Raw genomic sequence first — 26,691 nt, forward strand, 5'->3', positions numbered from 1 at the left:
CTAATTTTTAAGGCGGTATTTTCTTCGGTGGTCTTTTGGACCTTCTTTTCCATTTGGCTAATTCTGCCTTTTAAATTCTTCTCATTGGCTTTTTGGAGCTCTTTTGCCATTTGGGTTAGTCTGTTTATTCGGGTGTTATTTCCTTCAGTATTTTTTTGGGTCTCCTTTAGCAAGTTGTTGTTGTTTTTCATGATTTTCTTGCATCACTCTCATTTCTCTTCCCAATTTTTTCTCTACTTCTCTTGCTTGCTTTTCCAAATCCTTTTTGAGCTCTTCCATGGCCTGAGACCAATTCATATTTTTCTTGGAGGCTTTTGATATAAGCTCTGACTTTGTTGACTTCTCCTGGCTGTATGTTTTGATCTTTGTCACTAAAAAAGGATCCTATAATCTGATTCTGAGGCCTTTTCCCCACTGCCTGGTCATGTTCCCAGCCAACTTACTTGACCCTTGAGCTTTTCGTTGGGGTATGACTGTTTGTAGAGTAGAGAGTATTTTGTCCCAGGCTTTAGGGGCTACATTGCTATTTTCAGAGCTACTTCTACTCTACTTCCCCTCAACCCAAATCCAAGCAGAGCAAAGTAAGAAAACGGTGCCTCTGTGTCAGCAAAGCACTCCCTGCACTCCTTTTGTGATCCGAGGCTTCATTCCCCCCACCTTGTGGGTCTGGAGCCAGAAGCTCTGGAAGCAGCCGCAGGAGCTTCCTGCTGCTGCCCCCACTGTGCCACCTCCACTGCCCCCAGGACTGGGCCGGATCACATACTTTTCTCACCCCAAACCAGCAGTTTTCCCACTAACATGCTCTGTTGTCTTTGGCCTTTATGGGTTGAGGAGTCTGGTAACTGCCACAGCTCAGTGATTCATGGCCTTATGGCCTGCTCCACCAGACTCCCGATCTGGTTGGTCCCATGCTGGGCTGCACTCTGTTCCCAGAAGGGTGCAACAGACCCTTCCCAGTGACTATCCAGGCTGTCCTGGGCTGGAGCTCTGCTTCCCTCTGCTATTTTGTGGGTTCTCAGCTCTAGAATTTGTTCAGAGCCATTTTTTACAGGTGTTTGGAGGGGCCTGGAGGAGAGCTTAAGCTAGTCCCTGCTTTCCAGCCACTGTCTTGGCTCCACCCCACTATCTCATGCTGTGGACCTTTCTTATTTGGAAAATGCCACTTAGCTATTTTGCAGCTTGATGTGAAAATCCAAGAAGATATTGTCTTTTATGAGCCTTTTTAAAAGTGGGAAATGTTTGTATTTATTTCATCTTCATTATGTACCTTATCTTATGACTGATTCTTTGTCTATGTATATAAACTTCTAGACTGTAGGGAATCATTTAGACAAATATGACATATCTAAATCTGTTTAAACTTATTTATCTTAGAGCCAAGGCACTAAGCATTCTATGAAACAATGAATCTTGAAAAGGCTTTTGTCTTTAACCAAATTACTTTTATTTTCAGTACCACAGACACCTACAGATTGGTCCAAGAAAAAAAAAGAACCTTTAGGGAAGTTGACTTCCTTATTTAAAGTTATCCTGAAGATGATGGTTGCATTCCATGATGTCAGCTTTAAGGATCTTCATTCAGAAACACTCCTCTCTGTTGGTAGTTCAATTATCAGCATCATTTCTACTATTCTTGGCCATGTGTCTTTGCCTTCAGTGATACAGACAATCTTTGCAACTTTAACAAAGCCTCTGGCATTGTTATATGAAAATTCAAAGTAAGTATGTTGAGCTTCATGCAGAAGTTTAGAAAGAATTGCATATGTAAATTTTTGTTTCTAGGAAGTAAGTTTTTAAAACTGGTATTGATAAAGATTATGTACTTTGATAAACTTTAAATTGGGTAGAAACTATCAACTCTTGAAAATTGGACTAACATCTTTAGAATGTATGTCCAGTGTTTATAATAATAGTTAATCACATTTGCAAAAACACTTTACATAGTATATCATTTGACATGGATGTTCTATATGGCTTAGAGCAAGCTGTTTTCATTATAGTAACCACTCAGTAACTATTATTATAATAGTAATATGGAATGTTGTATATTGGAAAGATTGCTAGATTTGAAGAATAGTGCTTGATGTGAGTACTGATAGTGCTTGATTTGAGTGCTGATTCAATTGCTTCCTTGTGACCTTGAAGAGGTCAATACATTTTGCTGGGCTTCCATTTCTGAATCTATAAAATGAGGTTTTTGAATATGATTAGAGCTCTTTATAGTTCTAAAACCTATTATTTTAGCTTATGATGATAGTGTGGTAAAACAGCTGCCTCTAAACTCCGGAGAACCTGAGTTCAATTCCCTCATGACTGTTACTAACAGTGTGACTTTGGGCAAGGTATTTAACTACCTTGGGACTGAGTATTTTATGTACAGAAGGAAGGCATTAGACCAAATAGCCTCTGAGATCCTTTTAGTTATGATCCTGTGACACATGATCTATAATACATTACCTAACAATATAAAGACTTGAAAATTAATTGGGAGAGGCCTGAAAAAGAAAAGATAGTTGACCTAAAATAAATTTAATTATATCCTAGCTTTCCGTAATAGTTTGAGATCTGTGATTTGTGGGAAATCCCCTCATATTTTATTTGTAAATATCTTAAAGCATTTCTTGTTTTAAGGAAATTTAGAGATAAGGGAAGGTAACAAAAAAATTTTTTTATCAAGCTCCATTAGTGCATTTCTGTTTTTAAGTTTATTTAAAATCTTATGTATGTAGGGTTTTAGGAATAATAAAGCACCAAGTAGTATTTTAGCGACCGTTTAGTTAGCCCAGGGCTGTCTATCCTTAGGTTTTTATTGAAACAATAGACAATATATTTTGTTCTGCCGTTTTAGTGAGAGCTCTGCTGTAGTTCTGCTTCCTTTCCTAAAGCATTTATGCAAATTTCCATGCTTGTAGGTGGGCTGCATTTTGGACAGCCCTGAGATAGGCTATAACTTCCTGTATAATTACAGCCTGAATTGCCAAGTGATAATCATTTCTTCCATCTTAATTTTTTTTTTTTTTGTCGTAGGCTGAACGATGTGCCTAAAGTGTATAATTGCCTCAACAACAAGGTAAAAATTTGACAGATTTCATCACTTCTTCCTGCCTTCCCCCCTTCCCTATCATTTATTAATCCTTCACAATTTAGATTTAATATCTGAATCTTCCTAATTAGGAGGTGCATAGTTTGAACAGTGGATGGATAGTAAAGTTGTCTTAAAAGAAACAGGTTGCATTGGTTTCATGTAATTTTTTTAAAATAAGTGCAGGATATTTTCTATCTGTACTTTCAAATCATATATCTTAACTCCTTATATAACTTTTGAAATTAAATGGTAATAGATTATGTCCTGAAGTATCTGATTTGATTGGGTTTTTTGTTTTATTTTAACTTAAAAATAATATTTCTGAATTTTATGCTTTTTCCTAGTTAGAAAAGCTCTTGGGAGAGATTCTCAGATGTCTTCAGTTTCGCTACAATGGCACTTACAACAGTGAGCTTTTAGAACAGCTCTCTCCATTATTGTGCATAATATTTCTGCACAAAAATAAACAGATCCGCAAACAGAGTGTTCAGTTCTGGAATGACACATTTGCTAAAGAGACTCTGCTGGAGTATCCTGAAGAACTAAAGTAAGATGAAAATTTTAATTTCTGCATATGTTCATAAGGAAAGAAATAATGTTCTATTAACTGAGTTTACATTATTGAACATAAAAGGCTTGTTTTCGTGACTCCTAATTCTGTGAGGTAGTACTCACTTCACAGGTTTCATTTACTGTCATTATCCAGGGTCCTTAGGAATTCACCCCTGCCATAGAGATACTCCCAACAGCCTGTTGAAGGGTACATGCAGTTGACTATTAGGGTGTTAAACTTAATAAATCATTATATTTGTTTTATAGTTTTGTCTGGTCTTGCCTGCTTGGTTGGCAGCAACCTTCTTTCCCCCTGCTTCTGATTTGAGATTTCTCATCTTAGTGACCTGTTTCAAGTAGTTGAGCTTAAAATAAGAGAATGTCAATATAGGAAAAAGAAGCTGCCCAGGAACCCTGGATAGAGAATCCTAGAAAACAAACCTTCGTAAGTCAGTTCACCCAAATTAGAGCGGTCAGCAAAACTCCAGCATGTGACTGATTAAAATGTAGGGAAATAATTAACAAAACATGACATTACATTTTTAAAACTAAGTCAGGGGTCTGCAGGGGTCCTTTTACATGGATTAGTGGCCCAGTTTCAATTTGGGTCCAATATCACAGCTCTAGGTAACTTTAAAAACTTAGTAGTTGCACAGAAGATGTGACCTGTATCGAAGGGAGTTTCCTCACCTCAAGTTTCCTAGAGACTTAATTAGCCAAGGTAGCAAATGGGCATGATAGTTAACAGTTTAAAAAAAAAGGAAATATAAACCAAAATGAAGACAGTAGTAGTAAATACAAATACCTAGAAGTATTGGAGTCACAGACCTGAGGTTGGACTTTTTATGGTTCAGAGGCAACTCAGCCTATCCTCACACAAAAGAGGAAGAAAGGATCAAAGGTGAAGGGACCTTTCCATTCTAAGTCTGAAATTCCAATAAAAGAGAGCTCCTATTTTTATGCTTTCTGGAGGCTAACACTTGTCAGCCTCTTTTGTCCTGGTATCAATCATACAGTTTAAGTGAAAGTTACTAATGATAAGTCTTTATAACTTGATTTTAATAGGGAAAATAGTGAAGAGGCTTAGGTTATTAAATAACTGGGACAGGGGATTCCTTAGCTAAAAGATTTAGAAAGGGGAAACTGAGTTTGGGATTAAACAATTTTGCCAAGACATTATCTGTACTTCTCTTCTAGTTCCATTTGTTCCCACCCAAGTGAAAATATTTTGATTGTACTTGGCAGCTGGTATAGTAAACTGCATAAAAGTTAATTTTTGTTTACTTTAGCATTAGCCACTGAATAATAGGGGAAACTATATTCACAGACAATTAAGTTCTCTCTACTTAGCGAATTGTATTTATATACCTATAATTTAGTAGAGTCCTTGATTGGGGGTGGGAGGTGGGCAGGGGGACAAGATATGTATTTATCTTAAATTTCTTAATCTAAATGCGCTTGTTTTTACTTAAGACTTAACAATGCTTATTAATTAACTCCACCCTTTCCTCCTTCCCCTTCCTTTCTTTTTGAAGGACTGTATTGAAACAAGCCAAACAGAAATGTTTGCTTTTGTTACCTGGTTTTGAGGTTGAACCAGTAGAAGAATCTGGTGGCCTCTATTCAGAGGGAGTAAGTACTGTTTCTTAATAATTTTCTAATTACTATATTTTTTGAAGAACTGAGTTGGCTGAGTGCCTCCCTTCCCCACCCCCCTAAAAGAACACCCCAAAGTCAAGCCTTCACCAGATTAGAATGAATTACAATGTTAAAACAAAAATACAGTACAACATAGATAATGTTAATTTGTGTTTTTCCAAGTCAATATGGTTGCAGAAATTGTTACTATTTGAGTATGTCACCACTGGTGTAGGAGAGCTCTTCGTTTTTTATGTTGGTGTAAAAGTAGAGGACAATAGAGTTACAGGTGAATCAGTATAGCTTTAAATAAGTATCAACTTAATCATCTTCCAGCAGAGGAAGAAAAATACTTCTGGCTTCCTAACCACCCACCAGAATTGTGATTATTTTCACATTAAAGGAACAAGAAACTTAGATCTATTTCTCTCAATAGGCTACAGGCTAAAAATTTAATTCCTAGTAATATTAACCTCCAGTTCTGTTACATTATTATCTATTACATTATTTTCTGTGAAATTTGTAGTGATGAATAAAAGATCTATTTCCTGAGTCAAGTTTAGAATTAACTAATATTTATTCAAAATAATAAGTGGAAATAAAACATATTTGCTTTGTTTTATAAAGTAGACAAAGCTTTGTTTCTTTTAAGATGAGAGTTCTTTACCTACCTGTAGGTAGTTTTTCCTTTAAAAGTGTGTGTGTCTGTATGTGTGTTAACTATTTCAGTGTAATTGATGTCCCTTTATTCCTATGTACTTAATTTTGTGCATTTAAAAACATTGTTATTTGGTGACTAAAACTTCTTGTACCAAAGGAATTTAGGCATTATAGGAATGAATATATAAATAATATCCCTTTATCTTTTTTTGTTTGTTTCGAGCTTTGTCTTTGAATAGCTCTTTCTGGTTGATAATGAAATATTGCTCCAGCCAACATAGTGCTTGAGCTTCACTAAGATAGTGAGTTACAGGGGGAAAATAATAAAGACTAAAAAGCATATTTCTTATGGATCAGATATTGATATCATATGGTGTTTTAGCATTTTATTTGGTGAAGAGGGATGAATCTTTTGTCTTTATATTTAGAATTTTAGTATTATAAAGAATGCATTCCTATCCTGGAGAGGAGTCTGTGAATTTGAGTGAGGAAAAAAAATTGTTTGAAAATAATTGACTTCTTTTTGTAATACTATATATTTTGCATGTGTTTTAAAACATTCTGAGAAATATATAGATTTTACTAAATTCTTTAGGCGATCCATGACACAAAAAAAATTAAGAAACCACTACTCTAAGAGGATTTAATAGTAAATCAGGTTGACTTGTTTTAGTTTGCTACCATGGGTGTAATTCAGCTATGTCACTGGCTTAGGATATGGTATAGAAATATTTGAAACTATAATATGGAATAGTGAAAATAGTATTATTAAGCAAAACTTAACATTTTACAATTTTTTGAAATGTGGATCTTTTTTTAAAAAACAGACAGAAAATTCACAATTAGACACAAAGATAAGTGGTATAGAAATACAGTCTCGTGGAAAGCAAGATTTTTTATCATCATGTTCAAAGAATCTGAAAGGAAAAGATCTAAAATCACCATCTAAGGTAAGGTACTTTAAAGTAGATTCAATAGACCCCTTTAAAAGTTGGTCAGATTTTTTTGTTGTTGGGAAGTAAATCTTAGGAGTTGCACAGGCTTGAAGGCAACAGTTGTAGTGGCAGATTAGAGATGGGTCAGGGAAGACTACACAAGTTATGACAAAGAAAAACTGTTGGGGAAAAACAATAAAAGGTGGAAGAGTTCTCCATTGTTAACTTAGCAATTGTTCTCCAGATAGTGTCAAAGATGTATCAGTTATTGTTGTTCAGTTGTTTTCAGTCATGTCTGACTCTTTGTGACCCCATTTGGTTTTCTTGGCAAAGATACTGGAGTGGTTTGCCATTTCCTTTTCCAGTTCATTTAACAGATGAGGAAATTGAAAAAAAACAGGGTTAAGTGATTTGCCCAGAATCACATAGTTACTAAATGTCTGAGGCCAAATTTGAACTCAGGTCTTCCTGACTCCAGGCTCCTTATTTTCCACTGTGCTGTTTAACTACCTCAGAGGTGGTTCAGTAATTATTTTCATTATATGTAATGTGAACCATGATGGAAAATATTTGGAACTGACATTTTCTCATTATACGTTTTGAGGAGAATTAAATTTTAGTCATAACAGGGAGCACATTTGAAAAAAATTAAAACATGAAAAGTTGAGAGGCAGGTAAATTATCAGCAAGACCCATTTATGATACCCAGATTTGCAAATATGTTTGCCTTAGAAAGGCTTCTATTTGATTGTCTTTAAGAGGCTGTTTCTCTTCTTTTTACATAACATTTAGAGATTTATAGGCTAAAGAATGCTTAATCCAGGTTAAAGCATCTTTATTTTTAAAAACCCAAAATGGAGGGTTAAAATAGGACAATAATAAAAGTAGAACAATCTAAGAATAAGAGTAGAACTTGAGTCTATCCCTGGGGCTCCAGGCCTAAGCTGTTTGTAACTAAAGAACTTGTATTGTTTCTTATCTCATATTTTGGTTACAGTGATGACATCCCTGAACTTTTGGCCCGAATACTCTCTGTTGCTTCTGTTGAAGCAGAGTGAAAATGTCTCTTCCACAGAAAATCTCATTGTTATACATAAAAGTTGCCAAGCAGCAGCTGTAGCAACTTTGATTTTTCTTACCAGTTTTCTTAGTTGGTACTGAAATTCTTGGCTAATTTAATAAATATATATTACTCTTTTTGAACAATTTTGGGTTGTTTTTTTTTTTTGGTAGACTTGAGAAATATCTTTAGCCATATGGTATAGATAAACATAAATTTCAAACATTATCTTGTTATGGTCTAAAATAAATTTTCTACAGAAGCGGCAAAAGAGTGAGATACATGTGGAAAACATTTGATTTCTAAATTGCATTATATTTCTAGTAGAATAAGTGAATGATCTTGAAATAGAAAAATTTTTTAAAATCTGAAAATTAAATATTATACTCTTCAATTTGTTTTTGGTAGATGAAACTTGAATTTTTGTCTCCTAAATTAAAAAAAGATGTCAATTTGGAAGATTGTTCATCTGTTGATTTTGTGTTTATCCCTCCCAATGAGAAAGAAACAAAGGAAAGAATTCTAACTGAACATCAGAAAGAAGTACTTAGAACAAAGAGGTTTGTAAGCTTAATTAACATTATTGGCAACATAAAATGAATTCTCTCTTGATTTTAGGTAGTAAATTTGAAGCTTATTTCTTGTTGTTAAAAGCTTTTTATACTAAAACTAACCAAAGACTATACTGTAGTTGGCAATATGGCACATAATAATGTGACAGATTTTTGACTTGTTAGCTTGCCTGTAGAGGGAAAGAAAATCTGTACTTTTGTGTTGACATTTCTTTGTTAAGTTTAGTATGTAATATTAATTGGAACATTCTTCATCTAATTATAAAATGTTTTGCTTTACAGAAGTGATATTCCTACTCTGTATAATAATCTGGATGTATCACAAGATAGTTTTTCTTACCATACTCAAGAAGAAACTATGTAAGTAGTCAAAGCTCTGATAAGCCTTCCATAAAACCTTTTCTGATTTCTCAAATATTTTTTAAAAAACAACAAAAATATAACTTGCATATTTATTTACTATAGGGAAAATCCAAGTTTAAATGAAGAACTAAAGGAAGACTCAAAGATTATCACGAAGGTATAACTAATTTGTGTCTTAGTATTTGTGTCTTAGTATTTCCTTTATTCCAAGATAGACAGTATAGTCTTTGTTTAATGCTATTAAAGGACTCATAGCCATGATCCCAAGTATTCATTAGATCTAAAACCACCTGCCACTTAGTGGATTATTTTCTATAATTCCTAGGTAGAAGTAAGATAAAATAGTATGTATAAGAATAACATATTGTTGCCATGTATTAGCAATAGTCGCATGACTTAATAGTTCTGGAACACTTCTTATATCCTTATGAAACCAGTTAGGCAAACATTTGCATCATTTTCCAAATAAGGAAATTTAGGTAGATAGAAGACTTAGCAACATTTGAGTTAATAAGTGATAGCTAGAACACTTGTAATGTTAAGTGTTTTCTGTGTAAATTAAATTTTGGGCAAGACCATAATTTTCATGATAAGATAATTTAAATTTTACTTTCTGTACAGGAAGAAGAGAATATTGATGCAAAGAACAATACTGGAGATATCATAGTAGATAGTAGTATTGAGAAGCATCCTGAAAAACCCTCTATCCCAAAATATAAGTTGCAGAGTTGCCATGAAAAGAACAATTTATTATTAAATATTAAAAAGCACATTGAAAAAAATTCTTCTAAAATTGTTTCAAGGGAGCCTTCAGGAGAAAATGCATGCATCAGTGAAAATACTTTGAATACCAATAATAGCTCAGTTTCTAGTGGACCTGTAAGTCGAAGACAGTCTTTTATTACTTTGGAAAAATTTGATACTTCAGAAAACAGACCCTTTAGTCCTTCTATCTTGAATACTGTATCAGGAACTGTTTCAGTGTCAGAGAACCAAGAAAACATGGATATAGCAAGTACCTCAGTGAAAATAAAGACCAAAGAAGTAAATATTTCAAAATCTGATAAAGAAAAAAACATGAGTGGATCCAAAAAAGCAGTTCGAAGGCCAAATAAAACAGAACACACAGGAAATAAAAGACCTAAGCTGTTAAGATCAGAACAAGAAAAAAATGCTCAAGAATCTGGTGGTTCTATAATGCCTGTAGAAAATAAGTTGGCTGATTCACTGGATCATACAGAGGATACCCAGGATGCTCTTCCTCAAGCTAAAGTATTGGAATGTGAAGAAGTAAAGTTTCAACATCCAGTAGAAAGTCCTGCAGTTGTAGAAAACATTGCAGAAGGAAATGATTTAGGAAATAATTTGGAATCGAAAGAAAATACACCTCCAGAGATACTACCCACAACAGACCAAATATCTACTGATGATAGTCATATGCAGGTATCCTCTAATCAAAAAACTCTTAGAAGGTCTTCAAGACGACGCTCAGATATAGAATGTACTCCAGATAAACAAGATAAAGAAAATAGTCAAGAAAAAAAGGAAAGGAGAAAGGAAGAGGAGAGGTCTGTTCAGAAGAAGCTATCACAAATGAAAGAGGATGTATCACAAAAGCAGAAACCAATTTCTGAAAAAAATGTAGGCGAACAAGAACATTTAAGTAAGAAAGCAAACAATTTACTTGAGAAGACTTCAGAACAAACTAACATTGAAATTAACAAATTAAAACCTGAATTTGAGAGCATTAAGTCAAATACTGATGATTTGCAGGACTGTAGTTCAGATAAATCCTCACAAAAACCATTAAGAGGACGAACAAGGTATCAGACAAGGAGAGCATCCCAAGGTTTACTTTCTAGTATTGAAAATTCTGAATCTGATAGTTCAGAGACTAAAGAAGAAATTTCTAATAAGAAAAAATCTGGAAAATGGAAAAACAAAGGTAGTAGTCTTGAAAATGAAAACACTAAGGGAAAAGTAGGAAGTAAGGACTGTCTACGCTCTGAAACTAAAAGTGAAGGAAAAAATGAAGGTGAAACAAGTTCTGAATTGAACACAGAGATAAGATTGTCATCTCAAACTTTTAATATGAACAGTGAACAGAACTCTTCAATTATTGATGTTTCTATAGTATCTGCAGACCTATCAGGAGTTTCTAGTGATACAGAGAACACAAATGAGGAGAAAAGTAAAACTAGCACATTTTCACAAGATTCCGGTACACACTGTTCTGTGCCAGAGTTAACTTTAAGGACTAGAAATGTAAATAAAAAACTTCACAAACAAGATTCTTCAGACACTAGTGCTATTTCTCCAGGGGGAGATGGATCAGATATATCAGATACCTCTTTGCTTTCTGAAAACCCCCTACAGTCAATTGAATGTCTTCACAAAAGAAGTAGGAGGGTAAGAAGATCAAAGAGCTGTGAGTGTTGTGGAGAAAAGTCAAAACTTCAGGAAAAATTCTTAACTTCATTAAAAAACACAGACAGTTATGATGTAAAAATGGATGAACCACAAAAGTTAGCTTTGCAGTCCACTGAGTGTCCTTTGGAAACTTCTTACGTGGGCACAAACTTAGAAGTAAAACCTTTAAAGGAATCTTGTGCTGCTATTGTACCATTACTTTACAAGAAAGAGATTGAGGCTTTGAATGATTCAATGACTGTATCAGAAAATGAATTGAAAGAAAATTCAGATTTTGAGGATCATCCTCCCCTGGAAAGAATAAACTTTGAAAACGAAACTTGTGTCATCGTTAATAATGAAACAGACATTTTAGTGCAAGAACCTTCTCATCAGGCTAATAAAATGATTGATTCTGGTGTACCAATTAATAATTCTCAAGATTCTTTTGAACAGAAACCTGTTGTAGAGGTGAGCCGAGAACAACCAGTAACTTCATTAAAAAAGGAAATAAGTCAGAATGTAGAAAGAAAGAATACTGAGGATGGAAATAATACACTTGAAGTAAAGACAGAATCTGATCCTGAAGCAGAAATAAAGCATGAAACTATTGTTATGACTGAGATAGACAAGTTTAAGTCAAGTGCTGATGTGGATGTCCCTGAGGTAAGGATGGAGGTTGACCCATCTGAGCAAAGTGCCATGGCAGACAGGGGAACCACTGAGCCTGAGGCTGGAGCAGATACTGCCCAAGACAAAACACTTACCGATACCAATGCTGGGATGGGCAGTGCCCAGGGCAAAGCACTTGAGGCAAGTGCTGAAACTGATGTGTTACAGTCCCCTGAGAAAATGAATACTGTAGAAGCAAAAGCAGAATCTGGCACACCAGAAAAAGTAAAAGCAGACATTGATGACACTGAAGAAACTAAGATAGATCAAGGTCATGTTGAAGCAGAAGAAATCAATGATAAAGTTTTAGAGAAAATTCAGGATACTTCAGAGAAAGTGGAAGAACCATCAAAAATACTTGCAAATGTTTCTGAGGTGATAACAGAAGAAAGTAATGTTTCTCCTCAGAAGTTAAGGGGAATAGACACTCAATCTGAAAATGATAGCCCAAGTGGAGTACAGACACGCTGTATATGGTCTCCGTTGGCTTCTCCCTCCACCAGCATTTTGAAGAGAGGAATAAAAAGACAACAAGAAGATGAGGTCCCATCACCTCTTAATAAGGTAGGCAGTAAAAACTGACTTTTATTGGGTGCATATGTGTGTCGATATACATATATTGCTGGAATACATCTCCATACTTCCAATATACGTACAATTGTAGGATTTTTACCTATAAGGAATTTCAGTTACCTAGTTCAACCTGTGTGATGGTAAACATTCTCTAGCTTATCGATATTTTTCTAAAAACATAGTGCCCAGAGCTAAACCTAGTACTGAAGTCTGAATGCAAAGTACCATAGAACCATCACCTCATTCCTTCAAGCTATACCTTTTTAGTGCAGATAGTGAGCAACAGAGCTGTTGGTGCCTATTTCTGCTTCCTGTGCAAGGTCATATCTGTTTGTGCAGGATCTCAGACTTCTTGCCCTGGTGCACATCTCTGACAGGCATTGTAACTGCTTCTGGCTAGAACCAGCCCTAGTATCCTCAGACCTCTGCTTCCCTAGACCAGGCTGGAAAAATGACTCATTCTGATTTTTTTTAAAACTTGATTCTTCTAGTCAAGATTTGGTTTGGTACATTTTTCTAGATCTTTGTGGATTATTTGTAGAAGAGAGCTTAGTTGCATTTCTTCTGCTACTTAGATTATTTTGCGCTTTGTTCATGGTCTTATCTGGTCTGTTCCACTGAGCAACTTTTGTGAATTAAATTCCCTCCCTTGTGGTGGCAACCACCTGCCCTCTGTCCACCAAAAACAATATTGTAAGTTAATGAGACATTGCTATTGCATTGCAACAAGAGAAATGAACATGCACTTGGAACTCCTAAGAGCAAACAGTTTACAATCCAAACAGAAATTTGCATATTTATGAAATTGCCACTAAGAGAGGAGAAACAAATCTCCATCTAAGTAGGAGTGCCAGAGGAGGAGAAATCATGAATAAGTAAGAGGGCAAAAGCTGCATTCCTTTCCCTTGGGAACTACTAGGCTTTGAAGCCAGGATGATCTGCTTATGTACAAAGATTCCAAGTACACAAGCAATTTCCCAGTCTAGTGCTTCTCTTAACTCCCATGGACACACAGGGAGTCCAGCTTGGTTTAGCTGGACTTGATTATGTTTACTCGGGGTGGGGAGGAGTGAAGTTCAGGGGATCCCTTTAACACAACTGATCCCATGTAACAGTTGAATTTGTAACACACTCAGTGTGTTCATTGTGTATTATAGTTATCTGTTTGGGTATTTTTATTATCATCTTTCGCTTGTAATTACCTCAATAGCAAAAGTTATGCCCTACCTAAATTTATGCTTACAAGTCAGATCACGTCATTTCATTGCTCAGTGGCTGTTTTTCAGAGCATATTATTTATTACTCACCTTCATTACTCTGTGCTTTTTTACTGGTGTTTTTCTTGCCTAGAAGATGCACTCCTTCCTAACTTCTCTCTTAAAATCCCTCATTTCATTCAAAGCTTATTGCTAGTGCCACATTTTACATGTAACATTTCTTGATTTTCTTCCCCTCTCCAAGTTATTAATGCCCTTCCTCCCACCCCCCCAAAAAGAGGGCAAAGACAAACTTTTTTGTGCATGTTTTCCCAAGAGGGAGAGTCTTATCATAGTACCTGGTATATAGTGGGCACTTATTAAATGATAGTAATTAGAAAAGTGCTCTCTACATATTCGGTACTAAATAATTATTGGGGATTTTTTCTTCTATAAAATGAAGGAGTTGTTTTTAGATGGTCTCTTAAGGTTCTTTCCAAGTCTAAATTCCCTGCTCCCCAAATTATATAGCCAATTATACTACTAGAATCCTGCAATGAGAGATTAGCCTGGCACTAGTGTAGGAAGTAAGTTAGCTGTCTGTCTGACTAGCTACTTTTCTAAGTCATTTATTGTGAAGCACTTTGCCTTCTGAGTGTGTAAATGATGCTAGAAAAATGAAAATGTGAGAATTGGGTCTGTTTGCCTTGAGTCTTGTAAAGCTAATCAAAACGGCCTACTTATAATCACCAAACTAAGAACACAGAAAAAGTTATGATACAGGATAGCAGAAGATACAAGACAAAATTCAAAAAAGCAACCAAAAATAAAACCCACTGTTACCTCTGATGTCTATACAAATGCACAAAGTTACAGAGTAAGGTGAACAAGAGTTAACACAAAAGGGAAAAGTTGATATGGCTTGGGAGATGAGAAATAGGACACAAATGGAGCAGTTGGGAGGAGGTTGTAGACTTGATTTATGTATTAAGATAAACTTCTGAAGAAACCTTAAAACCATGGCAGAAAGCATTTAGGTGAAGAAAATTAGCATAAGTAGTATTGTCAGACATTTACTAAAGGCACATGATCACAAAGTAGAAATAGGTATGACTAGATGTCAGGCACGCTCCAGAGTCTATAATCTTACTAGAGGAAATAACATTTCAGATTTTGTTATTGCCATCCTTGTGCCTACAATCTTTCCCTGAGGCTGGAAACAGTATAGATAATCAGCTATAAGGGGAATGGAGGAGGACCCTGAAAGAAATCATAGATTTGTAGTTGGAAGGGACCTTAAAATTAAACTATCTAACCTCCTAAGGCCCATAGAGATTTGATGACCCAGGTCATGACTCAGCTTCATCAGGGGATATCTCACAGTGATTAATAAGTCAAAGTAACTTATTTAGATCAGGAATATTGATATGAATTAGACTCTAATATGAAAAAGGAAACAATTTCATTTGGGTAGCTAAGCCCCCAAATTTCTAAATGCAGATAAATCTCATTACTACTGTTTTTGTACTTTATTCAACTAAAAACTTGAGTAAGTAAAGCCTCCTTGTGTGGAATTCTACACTTAATAATGAAGCAGTCATTTCTAAAAGAAAGGATTAAATAAATGGTTATAGGGAGCTCTTTTTATGATTTGACCTATGTAGTTTCTAATTTTATCATCAGCAAATTGTTTAATTTCATAGGTCTCTGGAAAATAGCCAGCCACAGACCCAGTAGCTTAAATGTGAAATGATCTTTTGGATTCAGTATGCTTCTCCATTAGCACCAATATTACACAATTTCTTAACCACTGATAATTATCAGTACTAGTTATGGAAGCAATTGCCAGTTTGGTATTGGTGAAATAAACTAGTCATTCATTGACCTTTGGCAGCTGGGGGGAGGGGGGCGGATTTCAAAAATTAACATTATGGGGTTAATTAGAATGAATTTTATCAGGTGATTATTTCTTTTAGGTTCGACGGGTTTCATTTGCAGATCCAATTTACCAAGAAGGTTTGGCAGATGATATTGATAGGAGAAGTCCAATTGTTAGAGCACATTCTTCTCATTCTTCAAATAATTCTTCAACTGCTAAAAATCTTAAAAGTTCCCCTACTTCACAGTCCAAGGTAGGCCACCAGTATCTAAAATATATATCAAAGTATTCTTTCTTTGGATTTAATATAAATGTACCTACCTATGAAAAATGAACTATCTTTTGACTTGCAGGGTTTTTTGAAATATGGTAAGCTAAAATTCAGCGGCCATTGAACTGTTCTAAATTAGATTAAACCATGTTATCTGATTTTTCATAAGGGCATTGAATATTTTGTAAAATACCTATTTTAAACTTTACAAATTGAATTCTGTAGTTATTTAGGGTTCTGAGTCTTTTCTCCTTTTTTTCTGTCTAGCATAATACCACTCCAACCAAAGGATTTCTGTCCCCAGGATCACGTAGCCCTAAATTTAAGAGCTCAAAGAAGTGCTTAGTAAGACTTCTTTAGTTTTCATGTAACTTTATATGTTTGTTTTCAGTAATGTAATCCTTATTTAACAATTTGTCTAATTGTTCAGATTGCTGAAATGACCAAAGAATCCCCTCAATGTTCTAACGAAAGTATATATCCTGCCTTGGTGAGCTGCGGAGCACCTGTTGACATTATTTTACCTCAGATTACTTCAAACATGTGGTAAGTGGTCTCAGCTGTAGAATGAAAATCACCAGTAGTAAAAGTTAACATAGATTCAAAATAAAAACCAGACAATTACACACTAGGGGAAATACGGCTAGGTATAAAGAACTGTCCATTAGTTTAGGGTGTCTTGCACATTTGAAACATTTGACTACAATGAAGACTTAAGAAGAAAAGTAGTTGCTCCTTTGAGTCTGTGCTTGAACTCACACCTGTGGCATCTTATCTTGTGTTCATCATGGAGTTTGTGGTTTTTAATCATGATGGTACGGAAAGATAGAGGGCAAATAGGCAAGAGCCAGAGCTGCACAGAGAGCTTTGTCTTCTGTGACATTTTACTTTTAGGTTTTTATGACACACTTTTGTGCCCTAGGACACCTGTTAGGAAATCAGGTTTTGTAGTTAGTATCTTATTCTTCCTCATGGTACTGTTCTCCAGATTGTCCATCTTCCTCCTCCCCCCCCCCCCAAAAAAAAACAAACAAACAAAAAGGATGCCTGAATGAGAGACCAGGGGCATTATTTGATAGATGCAAGGGATAATGGATAGTGATTTGGAAGGTGAAAAAAATATGACACACCTTTCTGTTTGCATAGGGAAAAATTGTTTCATGTCAGTAGATTAAAATATGCAATAGTTATATGAAGAGAAACTGATTTGGAGATATGATTGAACTAAAGTGGGAAAAGCAATTTGGAGAATATTGGGATGGAAAGTAAAAATGTCATGTAGAACTGCATTTCATAAGGTGACTATTTCTCCTGATTTTCTGCTGTTCAGGGCAAGAGGCTTGGGACAGCTCATTAGAGCAAAGAATATTAAGACAATTGGTGATCTAAGCACTCTTACAGCAACTGAAATAAAAACTCTTCCTATCCGTTCTCCAAAAGTGTCCAATGTTAAGAAGGCTCTCAGAGTATATCATGAGCAGCAGGTAAAAATAAGTTTTAAAAAAAACTATCAATCATTGTATGATAAAGTGCCTATGGAAGTCATTAGAGACTTCGGATTTAAATAATACTTAATTCAAAAGTATATTTGTAGTACTTCTGTCTGAGAATGATGTTTACATATTGGTAATGTTTTCCCTAGTAATTACGAGAATTTTTCTTTCTTTGGGGGCAGGGTGGGAGGGGGGACTAAATTCATTCCAGCATTGCAAGATTCTGAGGGCAATGCAAATGTCATATTTCTTAGGGAGCTTTTAACACTTACATATCTTATGAGTGACCACCCTTTTTTTTTTCCCTATAGAGGGAGTCTTGTCTACATGGAATAATTTTGTCAGGTTACATTTGTGTTACTTTAATAAGGGTTTTGGGGACAATTTTTTCCCCATCACATATGATGTATATACACTTTGAAGGTTTGAATATTTGATCTCAGCCTGACTTTTGACCATTTTTCTGATTGTTCCTTCTCATTCCCATGTAGCCTGTATTTATTTTGCCTATAATATCCCCAGGTCCTTAACCCCATTTTTTTTTCCATTACTTTGTTAGAACATTTTTTCTTATCAAACTAAATCTTTATTCCAGATTTAACACCATGCAAAATGAACATTTCCACACAATAGAACAGAAAAGGGAGATTACATGTAAAGGCATAGAGATCTTTTTTTTCCTAAGTATATAATAAATTTAGCATGCTACTGTACTGCTGTACAGTACAAGCTGTACTGCTTGTCTGTGTTTCCTACTTTTCTTTTTGCATTTTTAGAATGCTTTGATGACTTTTGAGGTGAGCCACATTTTTGCTTGTTTCCCCACCATTGAAAAAAAGAAAAACAAAATCCTTATTACAAGTAAGCATAATCAGACAAAATCAGTCTATGTATTTGCCATGTCCCGAAAGGTTTTTCTCATTCTGGACTTTGATACCATCACCTCTGTCTGGAGGTAGTCTTATCATCTGTGCTCTGGTCATTACAGTCATCATTCTTTCAAAGCTGATATTGTTTAAGATGTCTAATCAATTTTTTTTTCTCCCACATCTAAACTGTCCCATCCTAGCCTTCTACCCCCTCCCCCCCCATTAAAAAAAAATTCTTGTAGGAAACATGCATAGCCAAGCAGAATAAATTTCCACATTGCCCATGTCCATAAATGTGTCTCATTGTATATCTTGAGCACATCTCTCTGTTTGGAAGTAGGTAGTATTCTTTCATTGGGTTATTTTTTTTTTTTTAATTTGCAGTGGAACATTGCGTTGAGAGTTCTTAAGTTTTTCAGGGTTGTCAGTCATTACAGTTTCTGCTTCACAGCCCATGCTTTACTTATATGTGCCTGCTTTCTTTGAGTGCTTTTGCACTTGTGCTTTAACTGCTGCTACACCAGTTCCTTTTTTAGCTAAGAAAGTTAGGTTGAAAAATAATCTTTCGTGTTTTATTATTTCACATTTTTTTAAAAAGTTAAATATGATTTTTAAAATTCCTATATGCATCTATCAAGATGAAATCTCGAGGACTAGAAGAAATTACCCTTATTGATGTCTCAGAGAAGTCATTAAATGGAATGGAAAATAAACCCATTTCTCCTGATGAAGAAACATTTGCTTCAGGTATATTCCTCCTCATTTATAAGTGTTGTTTCTATTGTTGTAATTAAAAATAAACCCTCAAGCTTGGCTTTTTTTTTTAATTGTCACTGCCCCATCTCCACACAAGTAACAGAGACTGATGTTAAGTCATCAAAGACAATACTGTTATGTCTTGATTCTTGTTGGAGGTAAATCATGAAATAGAGCAAAACTGAAGTAATATGAACAGTACTTTCAAATAAATCTAACTTGTGTGACTTTGAGCTTTGGTTTCTCATTTTTTGTCTACATCACTTGATTATTCTCAGGATCAGTTGGCAAAATGATGTGTAAAATGCCTTTTCAAAGTACAAATGTAAACTATGTTTGGAGATAGCAAAAAATTGTGGACTTTTAAAGTTTGATACTCTTGATTAATTTGTTGCTGTCCTAAGATTCTGTTTTATATAACTAATATGGTATTTGTAAATTTTTGAGTGTTTTCCTTTGGTAGGGCTTACAATGGTCATAGAAAACTAGTTCTTAAGGTTTTAAGGGTCATTAAGTACTCAGTAGATGATACAATACTTCCTTATTTGAGGTGCCAAATGAATTGTTCCATTTTATTTTCTCTTACAGATTTAATTGAGCCAGTTGCTTCAGATGGTCAGCAGGCCAGAAATCTCGTGGCCCAGATCAGTGCTCTTGCTCTTCAGCTAAATTCAGAAGATCTGCATAATTATTCGGGAAGCCAGCTTTTTGAAATGCAAGAGAAACTGGGTAGCATGACTAACTGCATAATGAAAAATCTTCAGTCTCGATGGAGGTCACCACCCCATGAAAGCTCTACTTAGGATTTCCTTAGGATAACATAGAAGTTCTTTAATATCACAGTTTTTGTTAACTGACGATGGCCACTCTGAAACATTCCATAAACACAGGTTTAGAATTTAGAAACTGAATTATTTGCAGAGTAGATCTTTTTAACTATGAGCAGTATATCATGATGTACATTGAATTTTTAAAATTTTGTGGGATCCCTTTTTTTCCATGTGAAGTATTTGTTCATTTGCTGCTATGCATCATTTTTGAAGTATTTCAAGTGAGATTTTTACTAAAACATGAGGAAAGACTGAAATCAGATGTTCCTAAATTAAAACATTTTTACTCCTTCAAAACTTTATGTAAAATGACATTTTAAGTAAGTGAAATTGAAAATGTTTTATTTGAAAGCCAGATTACTTGCAGAGCTATTACTAGTGTTTGGTACTCCCATTTCCTGCCTGGATTTGTTGGGCCTGAGAGCTAAGGAAGTCTTTTTTTGATGAGGCATCTCCGGAGCAGAATCAAGGGGTTTTTTTGGTTGTTGTTTTTCTCTTCTCCACAGTGACGTTAACATGCTTTTGCATGATTTTATGGACAAGTCCCATGAAAAGTGAAATGCTAACCAAAAAAAATCATCTTGGCATTGTCATGTTAAACAGATTTCCTGAGCTCTTTTCATTTGCGCGGCAAATGAAAATGTAGCAGTATTTTCCCATGGGAATTTGTTTCTCTGGGACATAACCAATACAGTTAAGTGCATAACCATTTGTATATTATGTATAGATTATAGATGTTGGTTTTTAATTTATAAATTTCATCTGATTAATTGCATGGATTGTCCTTCTCGTAAAGACCTTTTGCGTAAGAATTCTTGGTTTTACATTATAGAAATCGATTTTGTATATATTATGTACTGTATTGCCAATATGGAGGGTCTTCATGAGATCTCTTTATTTGTACATAAAGAACCCTACAAAGTCCTACAACAGAGAGCGCAGTAATTGGTCAATGAAATCTTAGCTGAAAAGATGAGTACATGTTATCCAAAAGATACCAGATCACAAAATTACTGAAATGCTAAATGATTTTGGTTTTCAGTTCCCCTTTATGTTTTTTGTGTGTATGTATGTATGTGTCTGTCTGTCTCTCTGTCTCTCTGTCTCTCTCTCTCTCTCTCTCTCTCTCTCTCTCCATATATATATGGATTCAATCAAAGGAAGACCACTTGAAAGTTTGCCAGTTTTATTGATGCTTTCTGAAAGTACATTTTGTTTAGAAAGGTTTAGCTCAGTTTAACCAGTGAAAAACCTAGAAGGTTTGATTCTTTTTGGGGAGCCCACACTTGACATGTTTTCCTTTTACGGCTACCTGATTTGAGAAAACTTGAACAAAATTAAATTGTGCCAAATAATATCATCATTACTAATGCCTGGCGTCCCATTCCATACTTTACATTTAATTTCACTTTCATGACTTTTTTTAAACAGCAGATGAGTTCAGCTATTTTTATTCCCTCAGCATTACTTTCTCTTCAGTACAAAAAAATACACCTTCTTAAATAGGTTGTGATCCATTAGCTCATTGGGTAGATACCAAAGTCATCAGCTCAGTTCTCTGGACCTATTAGGTTTCATTGGCCACAGTGTGGGTAATAGCTTTCTTAAAAGTATATGCTTAAAGGCCTTGGGGGAAATTGAGTTAGAACATGGGCAGATCAGTAAGACTAATCCCCACCATTTAGAGAAAGAAAACAAACCCTCTAATCTAATAAAAATGGGTTCATTGGTGTTGTCTTTGTTTTTGATTTTTGCTGGAAATAAGTAATTCTATATATTGCAGTTTGAAGAAAGTCAGATTAGGGGTAGCTAGATATTTTAAACAGATATTTTATCACTTATAGTTTACACCCACCATCTCCAAGTGATTTACATGGTTCTTGCCCAAGAATCTTTTTTCCCAAAAAAAAAAATTATTCTTAAGAATAGTAAAAAGATAAAAATAGGTCAGTATTTTTCATTGGATCTAGAACAAGATGGAGGAATGGCAGAAGAAAAAAAAGATGGCTTTTCAGACACTCAAAATTAGTGTATTTTTATTAACATTCATTTTAACACCATCAAATTCACAGAAAATCAAGCCAAGTAGCATTAGAATATTCAAACTTTTGAACATTCACCTATATAAATTTGCAGATAATTTCTCACAGTTGCATTTTAGATTCTAAAATATACAGTGGGGGTTTTTTTACTTTTGTTTTGCACAATTCTGAGAATTTCATTCACCACTCCCTTGGTTAAATAGGATTTTTTCCTGTCACCTCTACTTACATGTCTTCTGCTCTACTTCTAGATACAGGAACACTTCATTTGGATTCTAGTGAAAGACCAATCAGAATCAGCAAAAAGACTGAAATATGAATTCTTTATGGAGAAATTGGTTCAGTAACTTCAAGGACCTCTAGATTGAACTAGGCTAGTAAGGTTAACCTAAGATTAGCAAGTAAAAAACCTTGGGAAAGAGGAAAAAAATTTTTTAATTAGGCCCCTGTGTCTCTCAAAAAGAGGCCCTATTTGGACTAGGTATTCCCTGACATGTTGTTTCATTCTAAATCTGCTTTACTATTTGTTTTGCTAGAGTAGGCTGAAGTTTACCTCTATTCTATCTGCACTGTTGTAAAAAAATTTCTTAATGAAGTTTTACTGTAGTCTTTTAGTTATCTAACTTAATCTATGGAGTTCAGACAGATTCTTTATTATAGGTTTATTAGCATTTGTCAATAATGTTTGGGTTCCTGGGATTTAATAACTTGATCTTAACCACAAATAGAGCAAAAATTGGTTTCATTAATAGGAAAGAACCATTGGATAACAGTGTTGGAAAAAAAAAGGCTTTAAATCTGAATAAAAGCATCTTAAGTTTGAGTTTTTGGCAATGGATTATTTTCCATATAGAGATTAATAAATGACTAAGTGTTCTGTTAGACATTAAATATTTAAGTGTAAATATTTAGTCAGTCTCCTACCTATTTATGTGGATTGTCGGGAGGAGGTGGGTGGATGAGGATCAAGGATCTGGCTTTAGTGCCAAGTGATTTAGGATTACAAAAGATAAATACAAATAGAAATTGAAGTAAGAAATTAGGGAGAGATATAATACTAATTAATTGGAGATACTAATGAGTTCTCTTGTTCTCCCCATCCTCTCTAATTTGGTCAACTTTGTAAATCATTTGTAAAGAGCTCAGTTAGCTTTCCCTTAGACTTGAAAGTTGATTTTGCTTATGGTATTTGATCAAGTATCCCAGGAGGCCATAAATTCATCATTTTAACAGATGTTGATAGTTATTAGTTATGATTGGTTTTGGCTTTATTAATGCTTTCATAAGCTTTGGGGGGGGGGGTGGGCAGAGGGTTGTGGTCTCCAACCTGCTGGAGCTATTTTGCACTTTAGAGAAATCTTGATTCATTCTTTTCATACTGAGTATCAGACTCATTTGATTATCAGAATTTTAGAATGAGCCTGAAAACAAAATCTGGAGAGAGTTGAAATGTCAAGAGTAGAACTTTTAAGTAATAAAATTTAGAAGTTTTTGCTTTTGACCTACAAAAATCTTTTAAGCTGTGAAGTATTCCATTTTAATAGTTAAACCAGCCCTTAGGATTTAGTTGCATTGGGAGTTTGCTTCCCAAAGCTGTGAGGTAAAATCCCTCAACTCATTTGTTAAGATTTTCTTGAGTTTTCAAATTTAAGGGAAAAAAAAATTCCTTGGGGAATGTTAATGGTTAGTGTTATCTGAAGGATAAGATTTTCCAGAAATCCTGTCACAGAGAGATGGCTTCATTAAAACCTGAGTTCAAGTTGTGCCTCTGATGTTTAACTATGTGACCTCAGGGCAAGCAATTTAACTTCTGCATTATTCTCCTAAGCAAGGCTTTTAAAAGATTCATCTGACAGCTTTAGGAGGAATTTCTTCATTAGAACTCCTTTTATTTATGAAATCACAGGTAGGTCTAGTATTAAAAAAAAAAAAAGCCTACCTATAAGAAGGCAAATGTTTATTTCCAAATAGGCCAGATAATCCTGGGTGAAGTCGATTTGCTACAGTAGCCTTTAATTTAAGTGCTATTCTGAATAAAGGACATTTTGTATTTTCAAGTATAAATCCTAAAGAGACAGTTTTGTATTTAGATGAGGTTTTGGAGACATTTGGTATTCTAATACTTTCCCCTCTTTGACTAAGGAAAACAAGGTAGAAAATAACCTTACCTATGCCATTCATGTAGCAATAACTGTGCTTTGAAAAGTTAAACCATATCTAAATCAAGTATTTCTTAATCGCCTTCATCTGAACAGTACTCACTAACATCCTTTCCGGATCTAATATTTTTGATTATAGGCTATTTGCAAACTGCTGTCCTAAACACTTTCTTTCTGTAAAGGTTTATCAAATTAGAGTTAATAGGGTTTATGGGGCTTTTTATAGTCAATAAACAAACTGAAGCAAAAATATGTAAGTAAGGCATCATGGGTAAGTCTCAAATCAGAAGTACAAATTACAACTTTAAAATAGAATGTGAATTCATAAGCTTTTTTCTTTGTGATGTATGTCACTACTCTTCCCCACTAACAGCCTCCCAACCGTGCAAAGAAGTACAAACATTCAAGGGTGTCCAACCTGTCTGATTCCTGGAAATGCCATCAGATATCATATACGGATTGCTAATAGAATAATGACCCTTTAATGATAATGAGATATCTCTGTATTTGCTATTGGCTTCACTATTAATCATAGGTTGCCAGAAGAAAAATAAAGTCTATGTCCCCTAATTGCACGAGAAGCCTTTTGTTAAAGTGGGGAAGGGACTTAATGTACAGATGAGATGCAGGGAAGACAGATAATGGCTGAATAATCCTACCAAGTAGTCTGGAGTCATTACATCCCTACACATCTGATTAGAAAGCCTTCTAATACTTGAGTTGATAGCCTAGCTTCAGAGGCATAATGAGATAACTGTTTCTCAGTGCAGAAATTGCTATGCATAATGAACCATCAAAAAAAAAGGGCCATGTTCAGACTTGGTATTTTAGAGTGCAGGGTGTTTTAGATGTGAGTGTTTTAGTGAGCTGTTTTAGAATTTTGTATCAAAAATAGTTGAAATTATTTTGGTACTTAACTTCAGTTGCCTGAAGATTTTGTATTACATGTTTCATTCCTGAAGGATCCAAGATAAGGTGTTAATGGAATAAATAAAAGAAACTTTGGAATCCTGTAAAGCATACAAGTGGTATACTTAAAACAAGTATATATTAGGTTCATAAAACTTGACTTTGGGTGGTTCTCGTGATGGATTTTCAGACTTAGGTAGACAGGAATAACAGCTCATATGACTTGCAAAGCTCTTTCCTCCTAAACTTGTTGGGCAGACAGCATAAATCCCAACTATGTTATTTAAGTGGGACGAGTTCGATGTGTAAGTTTGCCTAAAGAAAGTTACTATGTTTGAATAATTGGCTTGGGGGGCTCAAAATAGTAATGGCTTTGACGGATTGTATTTGAATTATTTGCATCTTGTTAGTGGCCTTAGTGGCACCTGGGGGTGCAATAGACATTTCATATTTTTGCTAAAACAGATATTTTTGGTTCTTCCACTATTGCATCTCACTATCCTTCCCAATTACATGTGCCTGCTTTTCTAGTGACATACTGGAGCAGTCCGTATTATTTTATAGATTTTTTTTTTTTTAGCTCCTAGTTATACCACCTCGAAGTGGTATTTAATTTATCATTGTCCTTTGCATGAGCATTAAATCATACCTGTGAATTCAATATGTTGGGGCTTGGGGATTTCAGGAGAGTATTGATTCCGTGATAATTCCATCTGTTTTTAACATTCTACCTCTGTTGGTGGATATACTTCTCCACCATTATGCACTTAGCAGAACACTGACTGGCAAAGCCTAGTCACAAAGATTTAAAACAGTTCAGGGGCCCTCCTATAGTATTTTTGTGCCTATCACTTGAACTCGTTTTTCTAAGAGAGTTTAATTTTACATTAACAAGAAATTTATATATTTGATAAATACAACAGCTAAGTCTTAAGTATCCCGAAGTACAAACTAAGTTGTGGAAATGTATTGTCAACTTCACAGAGAGGAAACTTGCAGGCAATCTGCAGATAAACCTTTGTGGACTTTGGAATATGTTATGCTTTTGCAGTAGCAAGTTTACTTTCCTCCTTAATTTTGTTAGACTAACTCTGAATTCTCTGAGTTCATGATGCATCAGTGGCTTAACTAAGTGAGGAGGAGAAAACCCACTGAAGAAACCATCTTGAAACAACTTATTAGAAGGAATATTAAGAATTGACTGCAGCTAACAGTTTCTGACTTAAATGTGATATTAAATGGGAAAGTACTGCTAAAATATTTTTTATTAATTGCACTTTTTCTCTGAAATAAAAGTATAATGTAAATAATTTGGACCTTTGTTCATGTGTGTATGAGTGGTTTGGGGGTTGTTTGGGAGGTTGTTTTGTTTTGTTTTTTGGTTTTTGTTTTGTTTTTTTTTTTTTTGGTGAAAATGGAAAGACTTGGAGTATCCAAATGCCACTTAAAAACTAGAAAGCAGTCTGGTAGAAATTAAGCTTAGACCAACACCTTTCACCATATGCCAAAATGAACTCCAAATGGTTGTCCAAAGGGTGATATAAAAATAGTGGAGGACAAATTAAGGTATCTACCCTTAACAAAATTATGGGTATGTGTAGAATTCTGTCCTAAACAATGGATGTTGTTCTTGAGACAATGAAAAATTTTGATTATAATTTTAGAGTTTTTCTGTATAAGTAATCAAAAGTAAAACCATTTGGAAAAATCTTCCTAGCAATTTTTTCTTAAGTATCTAATATCAAGATATATTAGACATTGTTATAAA

General features: G+C 34.7%; 1 protein-coding gene across 1 annotated transcript in view; it reads left to right on the forward strand.

Moving 5' to 3' along the window:
- RIF1 (replication timing regulatory factor 1) overlaps positions 1 to 26,233 on the forward strand; it is a 58,289-nt gene extending 32,056 nt beyond the window's left edge. Inside the window, exons 22-36 of the mRNA XM_036742909.1 lie at positions 1,454 to 1,718; positions 3,028 to 3,070; positions 3,430 to 3,632; positions 5,173 to 5,269; positions 6,763 to 6,885; positions 8,339 to 8,490; positions 8,785 to 8,862; positions 8,968 to 9,022; positions 9,487 to 12,510; positions 15,692 to 15,847; positions 16,133 to 16,210; positions 16,296 to 16,411; positions 17,196 to 17,349; positions 18,866 to 18,974; positions 19,572 to 26,233. Of these exons, the coding sequence (XP_036598804.1) occupies positions 1,454 to 1,718; positions 3,028 to 3,070; positions 3,430 to 3,632; positions 5,173 to 5,269; positions 6,763 to 6,885; positions 8,339 to 8,490; positions 8,785 to 8,862; positions 8,968 to 9,022; positions 9,487 to 12,510; positions 15,692 to 15,847; positions 16,133 to 16,210; positions 16,296 to 16,411; positions 17,196 to 17,349; positions 18,866 to 18,974; positions 19,572 to 19,786 (4,868 nt within the window). The 3' untranslated portion in view covers positions 19,787 to 26,233. The remainder of the gene's footprint in view (positions 1 to 1,453; positions 1,719 to 3,027; positions 3,071 to 3,429; positions 3,633 to 5,172; positions 5,270 to 6,762; positions 6,886 to 8,338; positions 8,491 to 8,784; positions 8,863 to 8,967; positions 9,023 to 9,486; positions 12,511 to 15,691; positions 15,848 to 16,132; positions 16,211 to 16,295; positions 16,412 to 17,195; positions 17,350 to 18,865; positions 18,975 to 19,571) is intronic.
- The last annotated feature ends 458 nt before the right edge of the window (positions 26,234 to 26,691 follow it).

This window comes from Trichosurus vulpecula, chromosome 2 (genome assembly GCF_011100635.1).
Source record: "Trichosurus vulpecula isolate mTriVul1 chromosome 2, mTriVul1.pri, whole genome shotgun sequence".
Classification (NCBI taxonomy): domain Eukaryota; kingdom Metazoa; phylum Chordata; class Mammalia; order Diprotodontia; family Phalangeridae; genus Trichosurus; species Trichosurus vulpecula.